Below are 23793 nucleotides of genomic sequence, written 5' to 3'. Positions count from 1 at the left end.
AGTTGTTGTTTATCATACCTTTTTAAAAAAAATAATGAATTCTTATTCACAACTCTATATTCATTAGTATTTAAAATGTACAAAACTTATTCAATGATGGTATCGGTATCCATGTATGGTATCCATGTATAAAAATACATAATTGAGGGCTCTATTGACCACTCTTATTTAAGGGCTGATTACACAAATTCCTTAATCAATTGAGAACATTACATGAATACAACTGTAACTTCAAAATTTTAACAGCAGTAATATTTTAGATTGCAGGTATTTCTGGTTGTTGATAAAATATTTTGTACAACTAACACTGATAGCATGTAACAAACAAGAATAACGTATTGTTATCTACCAGAAAAAATCAAGTCAAAAATGTGCTGTCTTGCAACTTACTGTGAGGTGTGAGCTCTTTCTATTTTTGAAGGTCTCATTGTGGCTCTGAAATGAAAAACTAAAAAAAATCATTATTGTCTGCTTCTATTTTTTTTTTTAGTGTGTGTAAGGTTTTGGTTTTATGAACTTATCTGATGTTTTCTTTTTATATAGATGTCACTTTATTTGTTTCAAACGCTACCATTTCACTTGTGGCTACCAATGGATAATGATATTACTGTTATAGAGGAATGGCTGATGACCTCTGAACTTACTTCAAAAACCAATCAACTAGCTCAATCTGTACTCAGTAATATAAACTGGGGTGTGGACCAACAGGTATTCCACAATTTTAGTTATTTTCCTTTATAATTCACCAACTTTAATTTGTCACATGTAAAAATTCATTGAATTTTAAGTGAATAAGATTAACAGATACCTATAATTCAATTTTTTAAAAACCTTAAAACATTTAGAAAGGGGAGATAATTTATAACACTACCTATTTTATCAACATTTAATAGAAAAGATCTAAATTATCTATGAAACAGAATAGCTAGATTTTTTGTAAATTTAACATCATAGTAAGACTTTTACAGACCATGTTTTGCGAATGTAATTTCAGTAATTTTAATTGATACTCACATTGACCAGGACATTATATGTATCCTTGTTTTCAACTTTTGCTTTAGAAAAACAGACTGTTTATTCCATATGATGTACATAAGAAGACTGCCATTTTGTTAACACAGGCTTATGGGAAATTTATTGGAAGCAGACACCACTGGATGTTCTTCACAGAAGGAATGAAACAAGTAATGTAGAATGCATTAGAGGGGAAACACTTTTAAGCAAAACATTTTTAGTCATTGTATAATGTGTTACTGTTGATTCAGTCATTTTTATGGTATCAACTTTTGTGAATGGAAAAAAGATATTTGATTTTGTGGTTTTGCCAGTTTGCATAGTGATTTTTTTTTTTTTTTTCATTTAACATTTTTAATTCATAGTTCACTTATACCAATGAAATCCACTGAAATTGGTTTTCCACAAATAATAATGAATTTATGGTAATTGGTGGATTCAAGTCAATAAACCAATATTGACACAAAAATGTAAAAATCGTGGTTTAAATACTTAATTCATACACTAAAGACAATAACGATATGGAAAGGCAGTTGGCATCGACAGACAGTTTATGAAGATGATGATTTTATGGTAAAAATCACAGAAGATCTGGAAGATAAAAAACAGTGGTTTTATATTTCAGGTTGCTTCAGTTGTAAAGCAACAACAGACCAATGAACAACTGTTTAATAATTGGGCATGGGACATTGCTCTGAAACTCCACCTACATCACACTACACTCCCACCTAATGATGTCCAATTAGTCAATGCAGAAGGAGGTCCACCGGATCTGGCCAATGACAATTCATTTCTCCCTATCACCAGAGGCCTGAAGGAAAAGAATGCTATGGCTTGCTATGTTGCTATACTTGTTTCTAATATTGGCCATAAGTAAGTCCGTAACTTTATTATAAAAATAAATGTACCTGCACAAATTTTCGTTTAAATATATTTATTTATAGTGGATTGGGAAACAAGTTTTGCAACTTATATTAATCCCTTTCCACTTTGCAGGTGCGAGTGCTGCCTTGTAGCGGCATTAGCCTGCTCTTTTTAGAAATCTGCAAGGGTGTCTTTAACGTGCAAGAGATATGGCTCTGTCTTAACACAGGTCAGCCATTTATCGTAACCTTCCGACGGACAAACATCGTTTCCTCAAGACCATACTCGCAAATGGTGTCAAGGGAGAGTCGAAAATTCAGTTCCTGAAATTTTCATTCCAAACGGGAATTGAACCAGGAACCTTTGTGATAGTAGCCCGATGCACTAACCACTACACCACGGCTCTCTTGCACAAATTTTAAGGTTATGAATTGTTTGATGTTTAGAATAATTTAAGAAAATGTTCCATGTATATACATGTTAAAATTCTTTTGATTCAAGTTTTAAATTATGCTTTGACAATAGAAATCTATAGTTCTTTCAATTTTTATAAAACAAACTTTCTCTCAACTGTATAGCAGGGTAAGCACAAAGGCATATGTTGAGTTGTCTTGTGTCATTTTCATCTACTTTATGACATTTTCGACTCCTTATTTAAAGATCACTCACATTTAAATAAACCAGATTTGAACAGGAAGTTTAATTTTACACCATCTGGTTTCATTGTCAATAACGATTTTTGGTGTTTGTTGTAGCCAATCAGGCCAGTTGCATGATTTATAAAGGAAATAGAAAAGGGATATTATGTTTTACTTATTACACGAAATCCCTGAAAGTACAAAATCGAAAAAACATCTCATAATCATAGTAAATATCTGTATGTATCTGCAGATGGATATAATCTTCAAAGTGATTATCTGTGAAAAGATTAAACCCTTTACTGTCAGTTTGGTACATTGAGTATAATTTATTATTGCATATTCTGTTTTTAGATATGGAGATTTTATACCAGCAGGATTAGAATACTTAACAACATTGTCAGATAACTTTCACTACAAACCAACCATAAATGTATTGAACTGTATTGTACATATGTTCTTTGAGAACCCACATATTCTAACAGATAATGAAAAGTAAGAAGTTTTAAGATATTAAGATCTAGCTCTCCCCCTCTGGTTTTGGTCATTGGTCATCCTGTATCTTAACTATTTTATTCAACTTTTTGATTTTTATAAATATTTTAAACATTGCAAATTAGATAATTAATTAAAGTTTATGTTTTTAAAAGAATGTTGAAAAGTAAAGGATTCTAACTTTTAAGTTTTTGAATTTTAGACTGTTTTTTTAGAAGGCACAGTTTCTTATTTTATCATAGTATGGATACCTTTATATTTATTACCCCACTTTTGTTGTCTCGCTTGACAGAGTCAAAAAGGGAGACAAAGGTATCATGTTTCCGTCGGCAGCAGCTGCGGTAGCACGGCGACGGTGGCGTCAACAATGTATTAGTTTGTGATTAGGTCTAGTTTATGGTGAACCACTAGTGGTAAGTCAAAGATATTTGGTATGCAGTTGTATAAGTATTGGCACATCTCATTACCATGGAGATTATTTGACCCAGCCCCCTTAGTTATGGTCTATTGACTCTGAAACTTTTGCTTAGTTTTCATGTATTAGTTTGTGATTAGGTCAGTTTATTGGGAACCACTAGTGGTAAAGTAACGATAATTGGTATGCAGTTGTATAAGCATCAGCACATCTCATTTCCATGGAGATTATTTGGCTCCGCCCCCTCATTCATGGTCTATTGACTTTGAATTTTTTGCTTAGTTTTAATGTTTTAGTTTGTGATTAGGTCAGTTTATGGGGAAACACTAGTTGTAGGTTAATGTTAATTGGTATGCAGTTGTATAAGCATTGGCATACCTCATTTCCATCAAGATTATTTGGCCCGCCCCCTCAGTCATGGTCTATTGACTTTGAAACTTTTGCTTAGTTTTCATGTTTTAGTTTGTGATTAGGTCAGTTTATGGGGAACCAGTAGTGGTAGGTCAATGATACTTGGTATGCAGTTGTATTAACATTGGCACATCTCATAACCATTTATTTTTTTCACCCTCCCCTCAGTTATGGTTTATTGACTTTGAAATTGTGCTTAGTTTACATGTATTAGTTTGTGTTTAGGTTTGTTTAAAGAGAACTACTTATGATAAGTCAATGGTATTTGGCATGCAGTTGTATTAGCTTTGGCACATATCCTTTCCATGGAGATTGTTTAGCCATGTACCTTCACAGTCATGGTTCATTGACTTTGAATATTTGCTAAACTTACATGTTAAAGTGTTGCTATTTTTTATTTCAACATTTGCATTATCGAAATAACAAAAAAACGAGACATATCTCTGTGATAACAGTTTATTTTTCCTAGGTTTCAGAAGATAATTCAGTCATTGATGGTAGCTGATGAATCTGCCTCTAAGCTGTCAAAGATTATCTGGTCACAGGAATTCCCTGGACCATTTACGAAGTGGTTTACTACAATGATTGAGGTTTGTAATCATTTAACAGGATTCAGTCGTATTTAACTTTGACAAAATCTTATCTTTAAGATAGAAAGAAAAAGTTCGAATTTTTTATTCAAATTCTGTATTCTACTGTTGAATACACTCACTTTTTCAGTCAACATTACAATTTCAAACTGACAACCGGCAAAACCCTGGGTTCCACAGAACCCTTTACCAAACTGTTTATTGATGGGGCTTTTAGTTTTAGATATTTACATTAGAATCTTGAATGTATTACTAGCACATTTAACCAGATACTGTTATTTTTAAACAATGGACAAAGCATGAGATTAATTTTTGCAATATTAGGAAATGTTGTGTATACAAATACTATTAAATTTTAAAATGTTAGTTTTTAATTTTATCTGTCCAATCTCAATTTTTACAATAATAAAAACATCGCAAAATTTTCAGAATTTACAATTTCAACTACTGACTTTTCAGTTGATTTGGTTTAGGGCATGTCTTAATTGTTTTTATATGTTGAAATATAAATTTCCATTAAGACTTATATTCATTTTGATAGTATTTCACCACATGTATACTTTGAATGCTTTTTCGGTTGGAAACTCATTAAACTTTCTATAAACTATTTTACAGGGTCAGTTATCAACGTTTGTGAACCAAGGCAATGTAGAAGGTGTGATGAGAGGTATCAGTTTCTGGATAAAGATGTTAACAAAGCCAACTAAGTGGTACCATGACAAGTGAGATAACATTTATATTGAAATAGTAAGATGTGGTATGAATGCTAATGAAACAGCTCTCCATCCAAGTCACAAAGTGTAAAAAGTAATCCATTATAGGTCAAAGTACAGCCATTAACATGGAGCCTAGGCTCACACTGAATGCTATAATGGACCCAAAAATGACTAGTGTCAAAAAATTCAAACACGAAAATCAACGGTCTAATCTGTTAAAAAACGAGAAATACTAAGGAATCACACCAACAAATGACAACCAATGGACAAAGGTTCTTCACTTAGGACAGTGCAAACAATTGCGGTGGGTTTAAACCTTTTAACAGGTGACAACCTTACCTGAAACAGTAGTATAACATTACAACACAGAAAGATATAACCCCTTATCAAACATGATGTAATGATTAAATGAAGGAACAGTTTTCTTCAATACAACTGTATTAACTTCTTTTTTTTTCAGAAATTCTTGCTATGTATTGGACCAAACAGTAAAATCAGCATTTAGACATAAAAGTGGATTAGATACAGTAAAAGCTGCCCTGCAAGAAGCTTTCCAGGTAAAAATGTATTCAAATGTAAAGCTGTTTGTTAAGTGAAAACAAAAATGTATATATATTAAAAATAAGATATGAATAAAACGAGATGTTAAATATGTGAAAAGTGAGAAAAGAAACGCAACAACAAATTGATTCTTTAAAAATAGCTGATGTTAATCAGATTAATTCACTATAGAAGTTATAAGTTGAAAACTATTACTGCTTTTGCTTTTCAGTATATAATATTTAAGGGTTTTTTTTACAGAGAAATTATTGTTCCTTTTCTTTAGATAAATTAGAAATAACTTAGATATATACCATATGACTTACTTTATTAGTGGCCTACTATTGAAGTCAATTGTACTTTAAGCTTGCACTCCGTCTGCCTGTCTGTTCCTCTGTCAGTCAGGCAAATCAGTTTTCCACACTTTTTTTCCTCATGCTTGATTAAATATCTTTACAATTGATAACAATTGAAAAGTATTTGGTTACTATTAAAAAAAAATGACTTGATTTTTCATTTGCAGAGACACCAGAAGGAAACTCATCAGCAAGGTGCAGTGTCCCAGTTTGTTAACTGGGTTTCATCAGGAGCTAATTTTTCTCAAATCCCTTCCTTAACAGAAGTAATGTGTAACCCAGAACTGTTTGGATGGTTGTCGTTAGTGTTACTAGACATGGAGTTCACATATGAAAAAGATACACAACTGTGGCATACATTTAGAGAAGAAATTTACACTGACTCAAAAGCTTCCCCATCTCATGCTTTAAAGGTAAAATATATTGATAGGTCTTCACCAAAAAGGGAGGGTAGGAAGGGTCTTTCAAAATATCCCTACAACCAAGAACATTTTTTTAAAGAATTTTGTATAAAGGTTATAGACACATACTAAAAAAGACCCATGACCCAAATTCAATAATTAAACATCCCTTCCTACCCTCCCACATACATTTTAATGGAATAGCCCTAACAACACCACTTATGAAATATCCCTTCTTCCATATAAACATATAAAAAAAGGAACAGAGATAAGAACAAAACATTTTCCAGCTAACATAATTTTTCTACAATCATTTTAAAGAGTACATTGCAGCAAGTAAATCATGGCAAAAGATACAAAATATATTCCAACTCATAAGACGAAAACAAAACTGGCAAAATACAAAAAAAACCACCAAAAGATAAAACAATAGTACAAAATATACAAAAAAGAAAACTAAGGAGTGAGCAACATCATAACCACACCAAAAACCTGGGGTGATATCAGGTACTTTGGAAGGGTGAGCAGATCCTGCTCCACACATGGCACCCAATTTGATGCTTTTGTAACTACAAAACCAGTAATAAGTCTAATGTAAAGCAGGATATTCACTTCCTATGTACATACCTAGTTTCTTCTAATTTTAGAAATGTGTGAGTAGATTGAAGTTAGAACAAGCTCCAGGTTTAAACAGTATGACGATTTATAGGTTTTCAAGATTCATGTTAGATCTGCCATTAGACCATCCAGTTTTACCTCTTATTTGTCAGCGGTTCTTTCTTTTATTCCTTGGACGACAAGTTTCACAAGCTAGGTATGTCTGTTTAATTGATATAAGTAGAAAGTGTTTTTATGGGAATAAGACACTTTAAAGGTGTGTATAATGTTACTATGTGTATCATTAATTTCGAACCTCTGTGAAGAAACCTTAGGAAAAATTCTCGAGCTGTTTGATTCTAATACTTTACTATAATGTTAACATTGACTGCCAACATTGTTGATTCAAATTTGATAGTAGATTGTTAAGCTTAATTCTAATAGATGCAGGGCTCGGATTACATAAGAATGATAGTGAGGAGTGACTTGTATTGGACAAAGTTCAGTGTTGAGATTTTAGAGAGAATGTTTGTTCACTTGTGATACTATAATGTTTGTTCCGTATAATAATTGTGTTTTGTAATTTGTGTTGTTTACAGTGATATCTAATGTTTATTCTAAATGTTTGTTCAGTAGCGTGTCTTGTTTTTATTTTTTGTCACTTGTCAGGTTATGTAACATATAGATATCTTTAAGTTTATACCAACAGTGTTTTATTTTCAATTTTGCTACAAGATTCCAATTTACTTTACTTATGTTAAGGTGGTACCCAACACTTTCACTAAAATTAATTTGGCTCGTTTAATTTTCATAAAATTTTGTCAAAGTATTTACTTTGACACTTTAACAAAAATATAAAAATTAAATTTTTTTTGAACCAACCATTTTGTCATAAAAGTTACACTGGTTATATAGCAGTTTGACAACCACCAATTTTGATCATTGAGAAGCTTAATATTCCTTTTACAACACAACGTAATTAAAACGTTTAGCTGACTTTACAGAGTTATCTCCCTGTAGTGTTAGGTACCACCTTAAGTTAATATATTTTACTCAGTAATCAGCAGAGAGCTAGTGTTGGAGAGAAAATGTTTGAAGTATCAGGACATTCAGGAACATTGAAGAAAATAAAGAAAAGGTTTAACGAAGCAATCAATTTACATATGGACTATCCCACTGCAATATCAGGTAAACTATTAGTGCTTAGAAAAATTGAGAATCAATATAATATTATAGATAGTTATGAAATCTCATGGAAGTAAAATAATTCACACTTTGAAATAACTCCCTTGATTATCATAGCTCAAAATTTTCATTGATGTATATCAATTTTGTAAAAAAAAATATTCTTTGGCTGATATTTTACTTTTCCTTCACATTTCGTGCATATTGCCGACTAACTTCTGGTGTTTATTCCAAATAAATTGTCTTTTTTGTTTTCTTTGCTATTAGATAATTGGTAGAATTAAAAGTGGGCAAACCAGGAGTAAACCTTTATTCCAAATAAATTGTCACAGCATTTACCAGGAGTAAACCAAACCCGTTCAATTATATGTGATCTGACAATGCTGTGACAATTTATTTGGAATGGTTTACTCCTGGTTTGCCCACTTTTAATTCTACCAATTATCTAATAGCAAAGAAAACAAAAAAGACAAAAGGTTTAACGAGCCTACAATTGTATAGTCTGTTCCAACTTAGGTATATAGTTTATCAGTGTTTTCTTACTATATTTACATATTTTTTATTATGATTTTTAAAGAAAAATAATAAATAAATGCAATATTTTTTCTCTCATTAATTTGATATCAATTCAATATTATCATCTTACATACAACTAAAGACAAAACAATTTCATAAAAGTGTCTTCACAATTTATTAGTTTCTGAATGATTTTCATGATATAAATACTGCAATACAAATTCTCTTTTATTGCTAGCATAATTTATATAATATATATAAGGGCATTACATAGGGAATAAATAAAGCACTGGTAAAATAAGTAATATGAAGCACCATAGGCAGTAGGCACTGTATGTATAATAAAGGGAAATAGAATATTTTATATATACATATTTCAAAAGTCACAAAAGATTATATTTACAAAGTCACTAATTACAATATTTCACGAAATTGTTCAATGAAATGAAATGGAGACGATGGGATGCTATGTCAGAGAAGTCTATCAAGCTGACAATTCCTTGTTGGTATCTGTCTTTCAGTAGTTGGAATCTGGTGTCTATTACTCTGTATCTTCTTTTCGGTGGGCGTGCTCCTCCTGCTGTATACTGGATAATATTACATTCTATTAGTGCCTGGGACTAAATAATGTTGTAGCAAGTATGTTGTCAGCTTCAACAAATGTCTTCTAAACTTTTATGCAAAACGTTCTCAACTAGTTGGGATGGAACAAGAGGTAATACCGCGCCTCGTCTTTTGAATCAAGTGATGTCTTCATTTTCTTTATAATACGACTGTAGTCAACATTGCTGTGCCTTTCAACAAATAAAGTTGGGAACACTATCTGTGCTGCGTTGTTGGTTGTTGTCTCCTATTTTTTTTCTGAATGAAGTTGTTGAGCATTTGTAAAGCTGCAGTTGTATTTATATTCTATTTGTTACGACTTATTGGATATTTTTTATATTAATTTCAGAACAGTGTATTTATTTAAGAATAATAAAAATTTATATATTAATCTTTAATTCATTATTTTACTTTTTACTCTTTTTTCAGAATGTAACAACATTTAAAACTTTTTGTTGATAAGTTGTAAAAGTACTACACATTTTTGTCTATTTATATTTGTCAATTTCAAAACATTTTCCTATAAAAATTATATCAAATTAAAAATATCTTTGCACATTTTCCTTGAGTTAATAGCAGAATATAGTATCTTTTATAAAAAAAAAAATACAGGTAAAATAAGAGGTATATTGTCAAATTCTATTAATTTTGCTCCTCAAAAATAATAAAATAAAAAATGCTTTTGCACATTTTCCTTGATTTAATAGCAGAATATTGTATCATTTAAAATTTACAGGTAAGATAAAAGGTAAAAATTATGTCTTCAATTGGGCGTATGACATTTGCGCCGATTTTGAAAATATTCATTCTTTCATTTGCGCCGATTTCATTTTTTCATTTGCGCCGATTTTATATTTGCTCCTAATTAGATTTACAGGTAAGTTAATACTTGTACATGTACTATGTACTGTACTATACTATTGGTAAAGTCTGGTTATAAATGCTGTTCATTTATGTTAATTTTGATTCATATTGTTCTGAAACCTCATAGTAACATTACATGATAGACATATTGCACACTGAAACGAGTCGAGGAGTCAATTCTTTAATCATCGAGGGCCATACATGTCGGAAGATAAGTGTCCTGAAACACATTTTACTAATGTACCATAAAATCGTGTACAGCCAGAGTCACCACGGATTCTATTGTCAAAACACAGAACGAGCCGATAACCATGTGGTAGATGTCTGAAAGACAGCGGGTGGTACAGTCAATGTAAAGTCTGGAGATGTATCTTGTAGGTCTTCTTCCACTACCCGTGGTGAGCAGGGGACAACAGTTATATACAAGTTATGATTGATAATTCATTGAAATTGTACAAGTGGCTAACTGAGGAGGTCTATAATGATAAATGAAAAATAACATGACTTGGATTGAGAGTTCATTCATTGGCACTCATACCACTTCTTCTAATATCTATTCACCTGTAATTTACCTGTAAAAAAAATCGACGCAAATGAAAAAAAATTCGGCGCAAATGAAATGCAGATCGGCGCAAATGCAAAACACCGCTTTAATTCAGAAATAAACTATAATTGTTAAAACAACAATTCCCCCTATGTTTACATATGCATGTAATTAAAAGTGGGCAAACCAGGATGACACCAAAAAAAAAAGAAACTAAAAACCTACAACAACAAAAATCAATTAAAGAACACACAACAATCACCGTTTGCCAGTGGAGACAGGTAGGTGGCAAAATGTTCAAAGACCCGAGAGGCTATGCCACCTTTGTGAATCTGCTGACATCGGTGATGAATTCCATTATGTAATGTGTTGTCTTTTTTTCAAAAAAGAACGATATAAATATTTACCACACTATTGTTGTACAAATGTTAATATTCTTAAATTTAAAAATGTATTCACTACAGTCAATATTGTCTTACTAGAAAAATTGTGTAGATTTATAAACTATATATCAGTGAAAGTCTGTCCTCCTGGTTAAACTACATTTATTTATGTATATTTCACACATGCAAAATATGTTGTATTGTATATATTATCATCTCTGTAACTATGTTATTTAGTTAATGAGAATAAAGATCTATCTATCTATCTATCTACAATGAACTTAGATAAAAAGAAAAACTTGACAGAAAGAAACTTATTGGCATTAACCTATTTAAATAAAATTTAAGAAAAACAAATGATAAACTGAAAAAATAGATTTTATGTATGTATACAAATTACTGCTACTAACCTTATATGGTATAGTTGCACTGTTGGAAATATTTAACTTCTGATTTTGTGATATATTTTACAACTTTTTTTTAGAAAATACTGCTGATGATCAGAGTAGCAATATTGAAAATTTCAAGTATGTACCAAAGAAGGAATTCCATCTTGATTTAGCAAGGTAAGACATATTTTAATTAATAAAAGAATAATAGTATTTGGCCTTTATTATAAATCCTGCAGTCACTGATTTTACTAGTCTTTCTCTTGTTTTAGAACTTTTTGACATTATTTAAAAAAAAAGACATCATTAAAAATCCACTAAGTTTTACAGTTATAATTCTGCTGCCAGCCATACCAGATCCTGTTTATTTCTAAAGAATGACCTCTAGATGTCTTTTGGTTATTTGTTTTGTTGGATTGCTATTGGTGTATTACCAGCATCTCCTTTTATATGTCTTGTGTAGAACTATTTATACATAACCTTATTAGAAGATTTATGATTATTTAGAAACTAAAATTAAAATCATACAATACTAACAAAGGCCATAGGCTCCTGACTTGAAACAGGCTTAAAACTGTAGCAGGGTTAAACATTTTTTTAGATCTCCACCCTCCCCCTTTTTCTATATCCAATGTACAAAAAAATAAAACACACAGCAATACACAGATATCTGCAAGATATTATTATCAAGATATTTTAAGGATGGTTTCTTTTGAAAGATAATGCAAAAAGTTGATTACATCAGCTATTTTTTTTTAACAAAGTTGAAATAATTTCTTCCAACAGACTCTACCAGACCTATCAACTGTGGATAGATGAACCTTTCCTCCATGATGCTAAGCTGTACATCCCAGCTTTACCCGTGCAATATGATACTGGAAAGTTACTTCAAATGTTCCAAAACCAAACTGTAAGATATTGAATTGAAATATTTCATGAAATAAGATATACTGTAATGGGGTCATTAGTCATTGTTGATTTGAAAAAAAATATATCAATGAAATATTGAAAACCAAATATGTGATTTATTTATGTATTTACTATCAAAGTTTTACTAATATAAGCAAATTGTTTGATTTTATAAATGTGAATAAAGAATCAATGAAAAGGATTAATAAATGTCTGTGTACCAGTATTATCAGTTCTAAATATGTAGAGTTAGAATCTTTTTTTTTTCTCTGAACTTGGAAAAATAGAAATAGAACTTACCATTATTTTACAGACTTAATTTACTACTAATTTATTACTTAATCTGTCTTTCACTTACAAATCGAAGGCAAAATCTTTTGGATTTACAACAGTTTTTGAATGAGTTGGTCAAGTTTCCTTTTCAATCAACTTCATTGAAATAACAATATTGATACAGTAAACAAATTATCAACAAGACTGATATAAATGAAGATGTTTTACACTTATTGTTGTGATGTCCTATATTGCAGAATTTATGGTTTGAGTATGTAGATATTGATAGAATTATATATGAGTTATCACAAACAGCAAGTGAATGGTATCACTCAGCAGAACCTGGCTCACCTAGAAAATCCTACTTGCATCATACAGATCATATCAAACATGGTAAACTCATTTTACATTAGATGATGCATTTTAGAAACCAAAATTATGAAGAAGAATAAAAATAAGTTTCATTATTGTTGTTTTTAGTAGAAAATAAAATAAGGAGTTCTTAAAAAGCAGTTATATCATATTTAAGCTCAGATGAAAAATCTTGATTGTCTTTAGAATTATTACCAAGGTTCCAAAATGGGCCTAACACTGAAACTACAATGATTAAAATTAATCGTAAGTTATACTGAAATATGTCTGACTGACAGGTATTTTCATTCTTTTAATTTAATGTGAAAAGAGTAGCTGATGAGTAGAATATTTTGTATCATTAAGAGGTATAGCCAGTACTTTTGGCTGCACAGTTTTCCCTAACACAGGCAAATTTTCAGGCCATGAAAGTGACATAAGACATAGAAAATACAAGGCTTTCGAAAGTTTTATGTAAACTGGTTTTCGACTAGATTATTTTAGCAATAAATAGATAAGCTTGTCAAAACAAGTATCAATTTTGAAAAAAATTAAAAGATTTAAATTAAAGAATGTTTACACATTAAAATGATGGACACGTTTTGATTTTATTTCTATTTCATTTTTTCATAGTTTATGAATATTTATATACAATGCATATTTATATCTTTCTCATATTTTGTTTTTTTTAACTATGTTATTGTAGGAGCAGAAGGTATTCTATCTGCATTGAAAATGGCAGAATTACCATCAGAATTACCTCCCCTACAGCCAGTCAAACCACCAGTTCCAGATATCAGCACCACTGTTTTAGAGGACAAAGCTACCATTCTACATGTACTCAAATCTGATCTGAATGTCATTAAGGAATATGCAAAGTAATTATCACAGCTTAGAAAATTAGTTGCCTTAACCTGTTGGTTCTTGTGTCACTGTTTATTAAAATGAATAAGAAACAGTATTAGTAGAGATCCTACATTGATTTTCCCTGAATTTTTATATCAAAGCACTTTTCCTCTTTTACTGCTAAATGATGTAGCCGTGCCTCTCATAATGGGTTTATTCAAGTAAGGATAATTTATGACTGAATATTTAAATCTTTTATATCTCCGTTTAAATACAGACAGCATATTACTGTCTATATTGTTTAGATAGCATATTACTGTCTATATTGTTTGTTTCAGATCGTTTCACAGTCGATGTAACCACCAAGTTGCTATAGATGATGACTTTTGTACTTTGTTACCCAAATTACATTACAATAACCAAAAACAGGTATGTTATTATCAAATAAATAAGTAGGAGGGCATATAATGGCTACTTTGTTCCTCCACAGATCATAGTCATCAGAAATAAATGGTATGATGATGGGTAAGCAGAAGACAAGATTATTAGGAATATCCCTTTTTGTGTAATTGTAAATACTAGTCTAGATGGTAGTTGCCATTCAAGCGTTATATCTCCTGAACAAAGTAAAATCAGCATTAAGAATAATTTTGTATGCTTACTTAGATTCTTTCTACATAAATGCATTTGTCTTTACAAATTGGGTTAAAACTTGACAGAAAATAAGAGTAGGAAAGACAGGTTCATATTCAAAAACAAATGTTCTCAAGGATATAAAATATATACCAGTGATGCAAAGGTCTATTTCCTAGTGTATACACATGTTTTTGGATACTGGGATAAATTTTAAAAAGAGATTTCAGCTGATTGTATTGTTTGACCAGGAATACAGCAAGCTTTTATATTTCAACCATGATTCTAATTTGTCAGTTGATGTATTTTAGTTAAAAAATAAGATCTCAAGTTCTTATTTCATTTCAGGTGAAAGTGACGACAGAATGTAAAAGTCATATAAACCCACTACACAAGTGTTCAAATCCAGCTGTCATTAATGTAAACGTAAGTCTATGAGCAGTGGCGGATCCAGAGGGGGGGTTCCGGGGGTTGGAACCCCCCTTTTTTTTGGCCGATCAATGCATTTGAATGGGAGCATATAGTTGGAACCCCCCCTTTACTCTGGGTTGGGAACCCCCCCCCCCCCCCCCCCCCCTTTTTTAAATGGCTGGATCCGTGCCTGATGAGGAATGTCAATTTAACTGTCATTTAATCATGTGATACTGCAAATGATACTCTAAATTTATTAATGTTCACTGATGCCCCTGTACGTCCCAAAAATGGTTTCCATTCTCTAACTTGAGTTTGCCCCTATCAAATGTTATGAAACTTATACATAATGCTTATTACCACAAAACACAGATCCAATTTGAATTTTGGTAGCGTCACTTTAACTGTTCTAGAGTTATGCCCCTTTATAAATGGATAAATTGCAAAATTTTTAATGTTCTGTTCAATGACTTAGGTTTGCCTCAACCAAATGTTATGAAACTTATACACAGTGCTTATTATCACAAAAAAAAGAACAAGTTTGAATTTTGGTAGCCTCACTCTAACCATTCTAGAGTTATGCCCCTTTATAGATAGAGAAAGTACAAAATTTTTAGTTTCCTTTCTCTTAAGTTTGCCTAAACCAAATGTTATGAAACTTATGCACAATGCTTACTAGCATAAAACGCAGATCGAGTTTGATTTAAGTGGTGTCGCTTAATCCTTTCTAGAGTTATACCCCTTTATCAATGAAAAAAATGCAATTTTAAGTTACCATTCTCGAACTTGAGTTTGCCTCAGCCAAATGTTATGAAACTTATACACAATGCTTATTACCACAAAACACAGATGAAGTTTTAATTTTGGTGGCGTCACTTTAACCCTTCTAGAGTTATGCCCTTTATAAATAGAAAAATTGCAAAATTTTTAGTTTCCGTTCTGTAACTTAGGTTTGTTCCAACCAAACCATATGAGACCTATACTCAATACTTATTACCACAAAACTCAGATCAAGTACAAATTTAGGTAGTGTCCCTTTATCATTCTTGAGTTATGTCCCTATATAAAGTTGTATGCAAGCTGGGGCATCATCTGTGTCCATGGGGACACATTCTCCATTTATTTTTTATCAGATACATTATAAAAGATAATTGATATGTGAGGTCTATGCACTGAAATAACACTATTCTTTAAACTGTCAATCCCTGTTTTGTTTCAATGCTGGATAAATGTGTCTACATGTTGACAGTTTTTTTGGTTTGTTGAATTAGAGCCATGACATCAAAATAAAATCATGAAGAGAAATAAGGGGGAATGGATCTTATGAGATATTTAAAGATATATTGACATTTATTCTCAATAGATCAGAGAAAAAGCCAGAGACGAGAATGTTCAACGCCAAATAGATGAGAACCGTGCAGAATATAAACAGTTGTTGATAGAAGGACAAAACCCACCTCCTGTTAATATTTGTGTTGCTGTTGTCCACATGGAAAATGCACTAACGTAAGACTTTTATACTTGCATAAGTTCTACTGGTGAATTCTTTCAAATACATATTTTCATATTCTACTGATTTAGAATTATATGACAATAATTCATACTTAATACATAAAGAATGAATTCAAGTTAGTATCACTCAATACTTTCAAGATGTCTTATGATTTAGTAATTCTTTAAGTTCCTATTTTTATCTGATTCTGGACAATTTCTGGTATTGCTTCAATAAATTTGCAATTTTTATACGACCACAAAAGTTTTTGCGTCGTATAATGCTATCATGTTGTCTGTGTTGTCGTCTACGGTGTCATTGTCCAAAGACACATTTAGTGTCCAGACAATAACTTTAGTTTTAGTAAATGGATCTTTATAAATTTTTAGAAGAAGGTTCAATACCTCTAAAGGAAGGTTGGGATTGATTTTGGGGTTTATGGTCCCAATAGTTTAGGAATTAGGGTCCAAAAAGGGAGCCCAAAATTTTTTTGTAGTTTTCAAACAATAACTTATGTTTAAGTGTATGAATCTCTCTGAAATTATGCCACATGTTTCCATACCATAAAGGGATGGTTAGTTTTGAATTTGGGGGGTTATGGCTCAAAATGTTTTGGAATCAGGGGCATAAAAAGGGGGAAAAACTAGGTTTTATCTGGTCAATGGACATTTAAGACAATTTAAAAGCAGTGAAAGGGAGGTAATTCAAAAACATTTAACATACAATGTTGGGTATGATTGGATTTACTCCCTTACACTACTTGTAAATTATTTATAAAGAAATGTCAGGTTTTGGACTAATTGCAAAATAAAACGGGGTGGGGGGGTGGTAGTAGTTTTCACTTTTATTTTTTTCCAAATTTCTCAAATTCCAAATTTTTGAAAAGTTTGAAGAAGAAAACTTTAATTGCACAATATTGTGCAATAGATTTGTAAGATCTTGACATTTGTTTTGTGTCAGAAACCCACATTATGTCAAAAATTTGATCAGAATCCAAATTCAGAGCTGTATCAAGCCTGAATGATGTGTCTAAACTTACTCCAACTGTTCAGGGTTCAACCTCTGCGGTCGTACTAAGCTGCACCCTGCAGAGCACCTGGTTAATTTAGCTCAAAAATATCATTTCAGCATTTCACTCTTTAAACTTTGCCAGAATTTTTGGTTTCAGTATGCTAGTAAAGCTGTTCAGATCTTCAACCGATGATATGAAAGTCTCTAGATTGAACGATACTGTCTGTACCCTGTTTTTCCAGTTAGCTGAGTCTATAAACGATGATATACAATTCTACCCACCAGCAAGACAGTTCTACTCATCTTGTATAGATTTACTAGGAATGGTAGGCATAAATGATATTTCATTTAACTATGGACATTCATATTATTTTCAATCTGTTTGTAATTTATAATCTGTGGCCACTGAGCTTAGAAAGATATTTTTGATTACTAGCAGACATTCATTATGTGACTTGACTTCAGTACATTTTAATATAAGAAAAATATACATTTTGTACCAGCAAAATTTTTGATTGCAGGTTATGCTCTTGTTTTCTGTATTTATCCATGAATAAACAATGATCACAATGTTTCTTATCTTTCAGGAGTTTATGCAAAAAGATCCTTCTCAGACAGAGAATATTCTTCAATTTTCTTTGGACTCTCCACGCCTTGCTGGTCTCATATCACCACATTTTATTCCTCTGAATAGTCCGAGGATCTATGTGACAATGTATGAAAAACTAGTACAGATTCTCAAGAGAGATAATCCTGATCTTGTATTTGTTCTTCTAACCAAGGTAAACTTGTTATTTTAGTGATGATTTTTACAAATTTTAATAAAGATAAGAAAGAAAAAACTGCCTTTTTGGGGAAAGACGACTTCAAGCCGTCAATCCCCTATGTGGTTGACCAGAGTGACATCCCTTCAAGTCTTTTATTTTGTTTTTATAGTGTGGAAAACCCCTAGTGAATCTTACTGAGATTGATGAGAAGGAGACACACAAATGAATAGATTGACTTTAAACACTTTTTTACACATTTCCTTTCTGTTTCTCGCGAAATTATCGTATCCTAAACTCTCCTTTAAACTATTTACGTTTCTTTTACAATTCGGAAAAACAGTATGACGAGATATTCTTAATATATCCAACCTACATTATATTTTATAGTGACGTCATTGTTGGAATGCCACACTACGCAGAAGCAGGGATATCGTTCACTGGTTATTTAAATCATTCTCAGAGTTTGTTCACTAATTAAAAATTGGTATTTGTAAAATTTAAACATAATTATGTTTGCTGTAGATGATTCAAACATCAACATGCAATACTTTAATTTGTAGGTCAATAACTTTCAAAGTAAACAAAGGCGGTGGGGATACATGAGATTGGGGAGAGAAACAATTCTTTTCATTTTTTCTGTAAAATTCTGTTTTGAGAATCTTCCTCCAATTCCGGAGCACCTGATCAATTGATGAGTAATTATCCACTAAAATAAAAGTTGATGTATCTGAACACTTAAAATGTGACATTTAGTATATGATAAGTAGTCTTCCATTAAAACTAAATTTTGTGTACCAACATAATCATTGTATTGGTAAAACAAAAAAAACAAAAAATGTTGCATTTTGTAGTTTAAACCTATTTATTCATGAAATTTACAAATATTTCAAAATGTAGGATCAGGAAACAAGATTCACACAGTTTACATCAATCATATTGTTTTTCATTAGTACCTGTATCCCTGTGATGAGAGTTGTAACTGGGAACTTTTATACTGTGTATCTTTTAAGAATTTATTGTAACAATAAACTGATAAAAAAAAGTTTTATAATTGTAACTGCTTTTAGTAATAACAAACTTTATTGATGTTGAAAAAGGTTCCAATGTGCTTTTACTAGGCAATAACATACACTATGGAAATCCTTTCAGTACAGTCTACATAAAATTGAATATGTCAAGTTTTGAACACTGAATGGTTATAATAAAATTGAGAATGGAAATGGGGAATGTGCCAAAGAGACAACAACCCGACTATAGAAAAAAACAACAGCAGAAGGTCACCAACAGGTCTTCAATGTAGCGAGAAATTCCCACACCCGGAGGCGTCCATCAACTGGCCCCTAAACAAATATATACTAGTTCAGTGATAATGAACGCCATACTAGTTTCCAAATTGTACACAAGAAACTAAAATTAAAATAGTACAAGACTAACAAAGGCCAGAGTCTCCTGACTTGGGACAGGCTCAAAAATGTGGCGGGGTTAAACATGTTTGTGAGATCTCAACCCTCCCTCTCTACCTCTAGCCAATGTAGAAAAGTAAACGCATAACAATACGCACATTAAAATTCAGTTCAAGAGAAGTCGGAGTCTGATGTCAGAAGATGTAACCAAAGAAAATAAACAAAATGACAATAATACATAAATAACAACAGACTTCTAGCAGTTAACTGACATGCCAGCTCCAGACTTCAATTAAACTGACTGAAAGATTATGATTTTATCATATGAACATCAGGCACAATCCTTCCCGTTAGGGGTTTAGTATCATACCATCATAACATATATGAGAAGAACATAACTCGTGTCATGCCAACAACTGGTTTTTGAATAAATGTGTTTAGTTCCGATGCAAAGACTCTATAAGTGAATCAATATTAACGCCAAAATATGCAATCTTTAATGACCTGACAACAGTATCGTAACTATATCCCTTCTTAATAAGTCTATTCAAAGGTTTTGTTAGTTTTTGAGGTGAATACTGACACCTTTGTGCTTTATAAAGAATATTTCCATAAAAAATTGGATGTGAAATACCTGAACGTATAAGAAGTCTGCATGTTGAGCTATATTTACGAATGATGTCCTTATACCGATGATAAAATTTAGTAAATGTTTTGACTAATTTGTGATATCGAAAACCCTGGTGTAATAATTTTTCAGTAATACATAAATTTCTCTCGTTAAAATCTAAAACATTGTTACATACACGAGCGAATCGTACAAGTTGAGATATATAAACACCGTAAGATGGTGACAAGGGAAAGTCACCATCTAAAAATGGATAATTAACGATAGGAAATGAAAAATCATCTCTTTTATCACAAATTTTAGTATTCAGCTTTCCGTTAGTGATATAGATATCAAGATCGAGGAAAGGGCAGTGGTCATTGTTAGTATTAGCTTTATTTAAAGTAAGTTCAACAGGATAAATTTCTTTAATATACATACTGAAGTCGTCATTATTGAGAGCCAAAATATCATCCAAATATCTAAAAGTATTATTAAATTTGTTTATCAGATGTTGTTTCGATTGGGTCTTTGCTTATTTTTGTCATAAATTGTAACTCATAGCAATACAAAAACAGGTCCGCAATAAGTGGTGCACAGTTAGTCCCCATTGGAATGCGATAATCTGACGATATACAGAATCCCCAAAGCGAACAAAAATGTTATCTAGTAAAAATTCAAGGGCATAATGTCTATTATTAATATCTATTTTTAGTTTGACATACCATTATGGCTGTCGACCATCAATCCAGCTCAGATTGAGATGAAACGACTGATAGATGTCTTGGGTATAGCCCTGTACAGCTGTGGTATAGATCCAGACAAACCTCACAGCTTGGTCTTTGCAGTAAGTTTTCATCATGAAAAAAGTTCTTTTGTTTTTAAACAAAAGCAAATAATAAAATGAAAAAGAAAGGATATGGTGTACCGGTACATGTATTAATTTTATTTTAAATTCTAATTCGTAAACTCAAACGAGCATAAAATATTTATCAAATAACCACAAACTCTTACATGGGAGACGCCACTTGCAGAGACGAGCCCACATTTTATTATAAATATGAGTATAATATTGTGGAAAGTTTCTGTAAATACACAGGTATTAAGCAGCTTGTACATGTACTGGTTTCCCCATACTAGTGGTCTACAAATCTGAAAATAAATAATATATTTAATGATATTATTTATTTGGCAAAATGCTACTATACACTTTGACTGTAATGGCTCGAATGACTTAAAACCACCTGAGTTCACTCATGCATGAACTCAATATCCCAATCAAACCAACCTTTCTGTAATCAACCAAACACTAGTCAACTGTAAGCAAACAACATTTTTACATGTTCGATTTTTGTACAACTTTGAAAAATCAATACATACACATGAAATAAACAAATTCATGGGTATTGGCTTTTAATTGTTCTTCCTCATCACAGTGGACATTGTGCAAAACATTCTCACCACTAGGCATGTATAAGGTAGCTCCTAGCACCAGTTGAGACCAAGATTTTGCTAGATGTCAATCACACTATGACTGTATTGGAAAAAAAACAGTTATGGGGATATATAAAAAATGTTAGTTTAAAAATTAATTATAATAAAAAATGTATGAAGGGGGATATTAATTAGTTATTGATCTTTTATAAGGGCCTAGCTGATTAATCAGAGTGAAGGCCTATAGTTATCAGCTTGTGCATTTGTCCTCAAATTATTTCTGCTTTTTAACTTTAAAAGGGACACTAGCTGTCAAATTCATGGTCACCGATTTAAATCAAATTCTCATATTTGATTTATAACAATGTAAAACATTTATCCAAACTATCAAAAGTCTAAAATAAACAGTTTACAGAGCATGGGGTAGATAATATATAGGTTCGTTTCGTGTGTATTTTAGTCCAGACGCCATCTAATTACCTATCGATTTGACCTCAGATGACCATATAAGCGATGTAAACATAAATTAAGATATGAATAGATTAAACCAACACGTGCAATTTGATTTTTATAGGTCTGCTTGATTTTATTTTATAGATTGAAAATAGATGTTTCTCATTGTTTTTAACCGTACAAGAATGATTTTATGTGCATCCAATTAGTAATCAAATGATTTAACGTAGTTTCACTTTCATTGTTGACATTCTTTTTCTTTAAATAACCAGTACACATACAATGCATGCGTTGTCAATCTCTAGCTAGGGGTTAAATTGAAGTTCACATGAATACGAATTTAAAGAGGTCTACTCATCCACTTGCAAGTGAATTACTAAATATCAATGTTTCTTAGCGTAATTTGACAAAATTTAATCTTTTTGGCTGCAAAAAGCAAATTGTTATTTCACTATTTCACTTTCATTATTGATTGAACAGAAAAAAGTCAAACTTTAGATTTGTTATATATCTCGTAGCTAGTGCCCCTTTAATCTGTTTGAAATTCAGTGATCTTATCTTATATTACTATAAAAGTGTAACAGAAGAAAATATGCCTTAATTTTGCTAAATGAGAATAAATATGTATAAATGAAATAATCAGTTAATAATTATGATTTTATTTCAGCTATATTGTAGTCACTTGAAGTCTTTGTTGAACTTCCATTTTCCATGTAATCTGAATGATGTCCTGGGCCTCGTACTAAAAGGTCAGTAATAAATAATTGTCATTAAAGGTGTACCCACAAAGATATACATAAACATTTATATTATAATACTTTGCCTTCAGTATCAACAAGTATTTCAGTCTGCATTTGCCTGCTGGTTTTATTTAGTGAAGGTTAAGCTTGTGCAGATTTATTTTCATTTTACTATGAGTATATATACATATATATTATCAGTATAGATGGTTTGTAATGTTTTATATCTATTTAGAAAATTAGTGTATAATGAATAAGACTTTTTTAAAAGTTTTATCCGATAACTTTCATCACAGACTTGTGTATAACATAACACATTTGTTGGTAGTGTTGTATTTAGAAATAGGCCAATATTGCCTTACCTCCCTTCTCTACTTTCTCATTTTTTTCAACTTTTATTTTTAGTTTTAGTATACATCATGAAATTTCACTAATTGTTTTAAGATTCTATAGGTTACACACTTCATTATTTATGTGGTAGTTATGATTATAAAAGAAATCTACTTAAGTTAACACTATGAACAAAGATATGCTTATATCTAAGTAAAAGAAAACTCAAGCATGTAGTTAAAATGTATTTCAAATGATTTGAATGTTAATTTAATGATAGTTACTAGTTATCTGTACAAGGATCTCAAACGCAATTACTCTACTTATACCAGGTTCTGTTGACCAGGCATTACACGAGAACTGTTGGCAGATCCTGAACAAATGTATATTTGAAGTAAATGTAGAAGAAGGAAGTAATGAAACACAGAAAATGACAGTATTGTCAATTGATCAGGTTAGTAAAAGTCATAAATCCATTTATTGTCGAGCCTTCGACTTTAGTCGAAAAAGCGAGACTAAGCGATCCTACATTCCGTCGGCGTCGGCGTCGGCGTCGTCCACAAATATTCACTCTGTGGTTAAAGTTTTTAAAATTTTAATAACTTTCATAAA

The 23793-nt window shown here is 31.4% G+C and overlaps 1 protein-coding gene across 1 annotated transcript in view; it reads left to right on the top strand.

Annotated features, from left to right (window-relative positions):
* Positions 1-23793, top strand: part of LOC139494341 (ectopic P granules protein 5 homolog) — a 58727-nt gene that overhangs the window by 22492 nt on the left and 12442 nt on the right. Inside the window, exons 15-36 of the mRNA XM_071282508.1 lie at positions 544-708; positions 1062-1184; positions 1640-1887; positions 2871-3011; positions 4307-4427; positions 5043-5149; positions 5604-5700; positions 6207-6452; positions 7088-7254; positions 8095-8225; positions 11617-11698; positions 12308-12431; positions 12961-13096; positions 13761-13932; positions 14239-14329; positions 14882-14959; positions 16308-16450; positions 17605-17773; positions 18035-18229; positions 20940-21071; positions 22779-22860; positions 23514-23635. Coding sequence (XP_071138609.1) covers positions 544-708; positions 1062-1184; positions 1640-1887; positions 2871-3011; positions 4307-4427; positions 5043-5149; positions 5604-5700; positions 6207-6452; positions 7088-7254; positions 8095-8225; positions 11617-11698; positions 12308-12431; positions 12961-13096; positions 13761-13932; positions 14239-14329; positions 14882-14959; positions 16308-16450; positions 17605-17773; positions 18035-18229; positions 20940-21071; positions 22779-22860; positions 23514-23635 — 3072 coding nt within the window. The remainder of the gene's footprint in view (positions 1-543; positions 709-1061; positions 1185-1639; positions 1888-2870; positions 3012-4306; positions 4428-5042; positions 5150-5603; positions 5701-6206; positions 6453-7087; positions 7255-8094; positions 8226-11616; positions 11699-12307; positions 12432-12960; positions 13097-13760; positions 13933-14238; positions 14330-14881; positions 14960-16307; positions 16451-17604; positions 17774-18034; positions 18230-20939; positions 21072-22778; positions 22861-23513; positions 23636-23793) is intronic.

This window comes from Mytilus edulis, chromosome 1, assembly GCF_963676685.1.
Source record: "Mytilus edulis chromosome 1, xbMytEdul2.2, whole genome shotgun sequence".
Taxonomy (NCBI): Eukaryota; Metazoa; Mollusca; class Bivalvia; order Mytilida; family Mytilidae; genus Mytilus; species Mytilus edulis.
The sequence above is the reverse complement of the archived record's forward strand: the minus strand, read 5'-3'. Positions and strand labels throughout refer to the sequence as shown.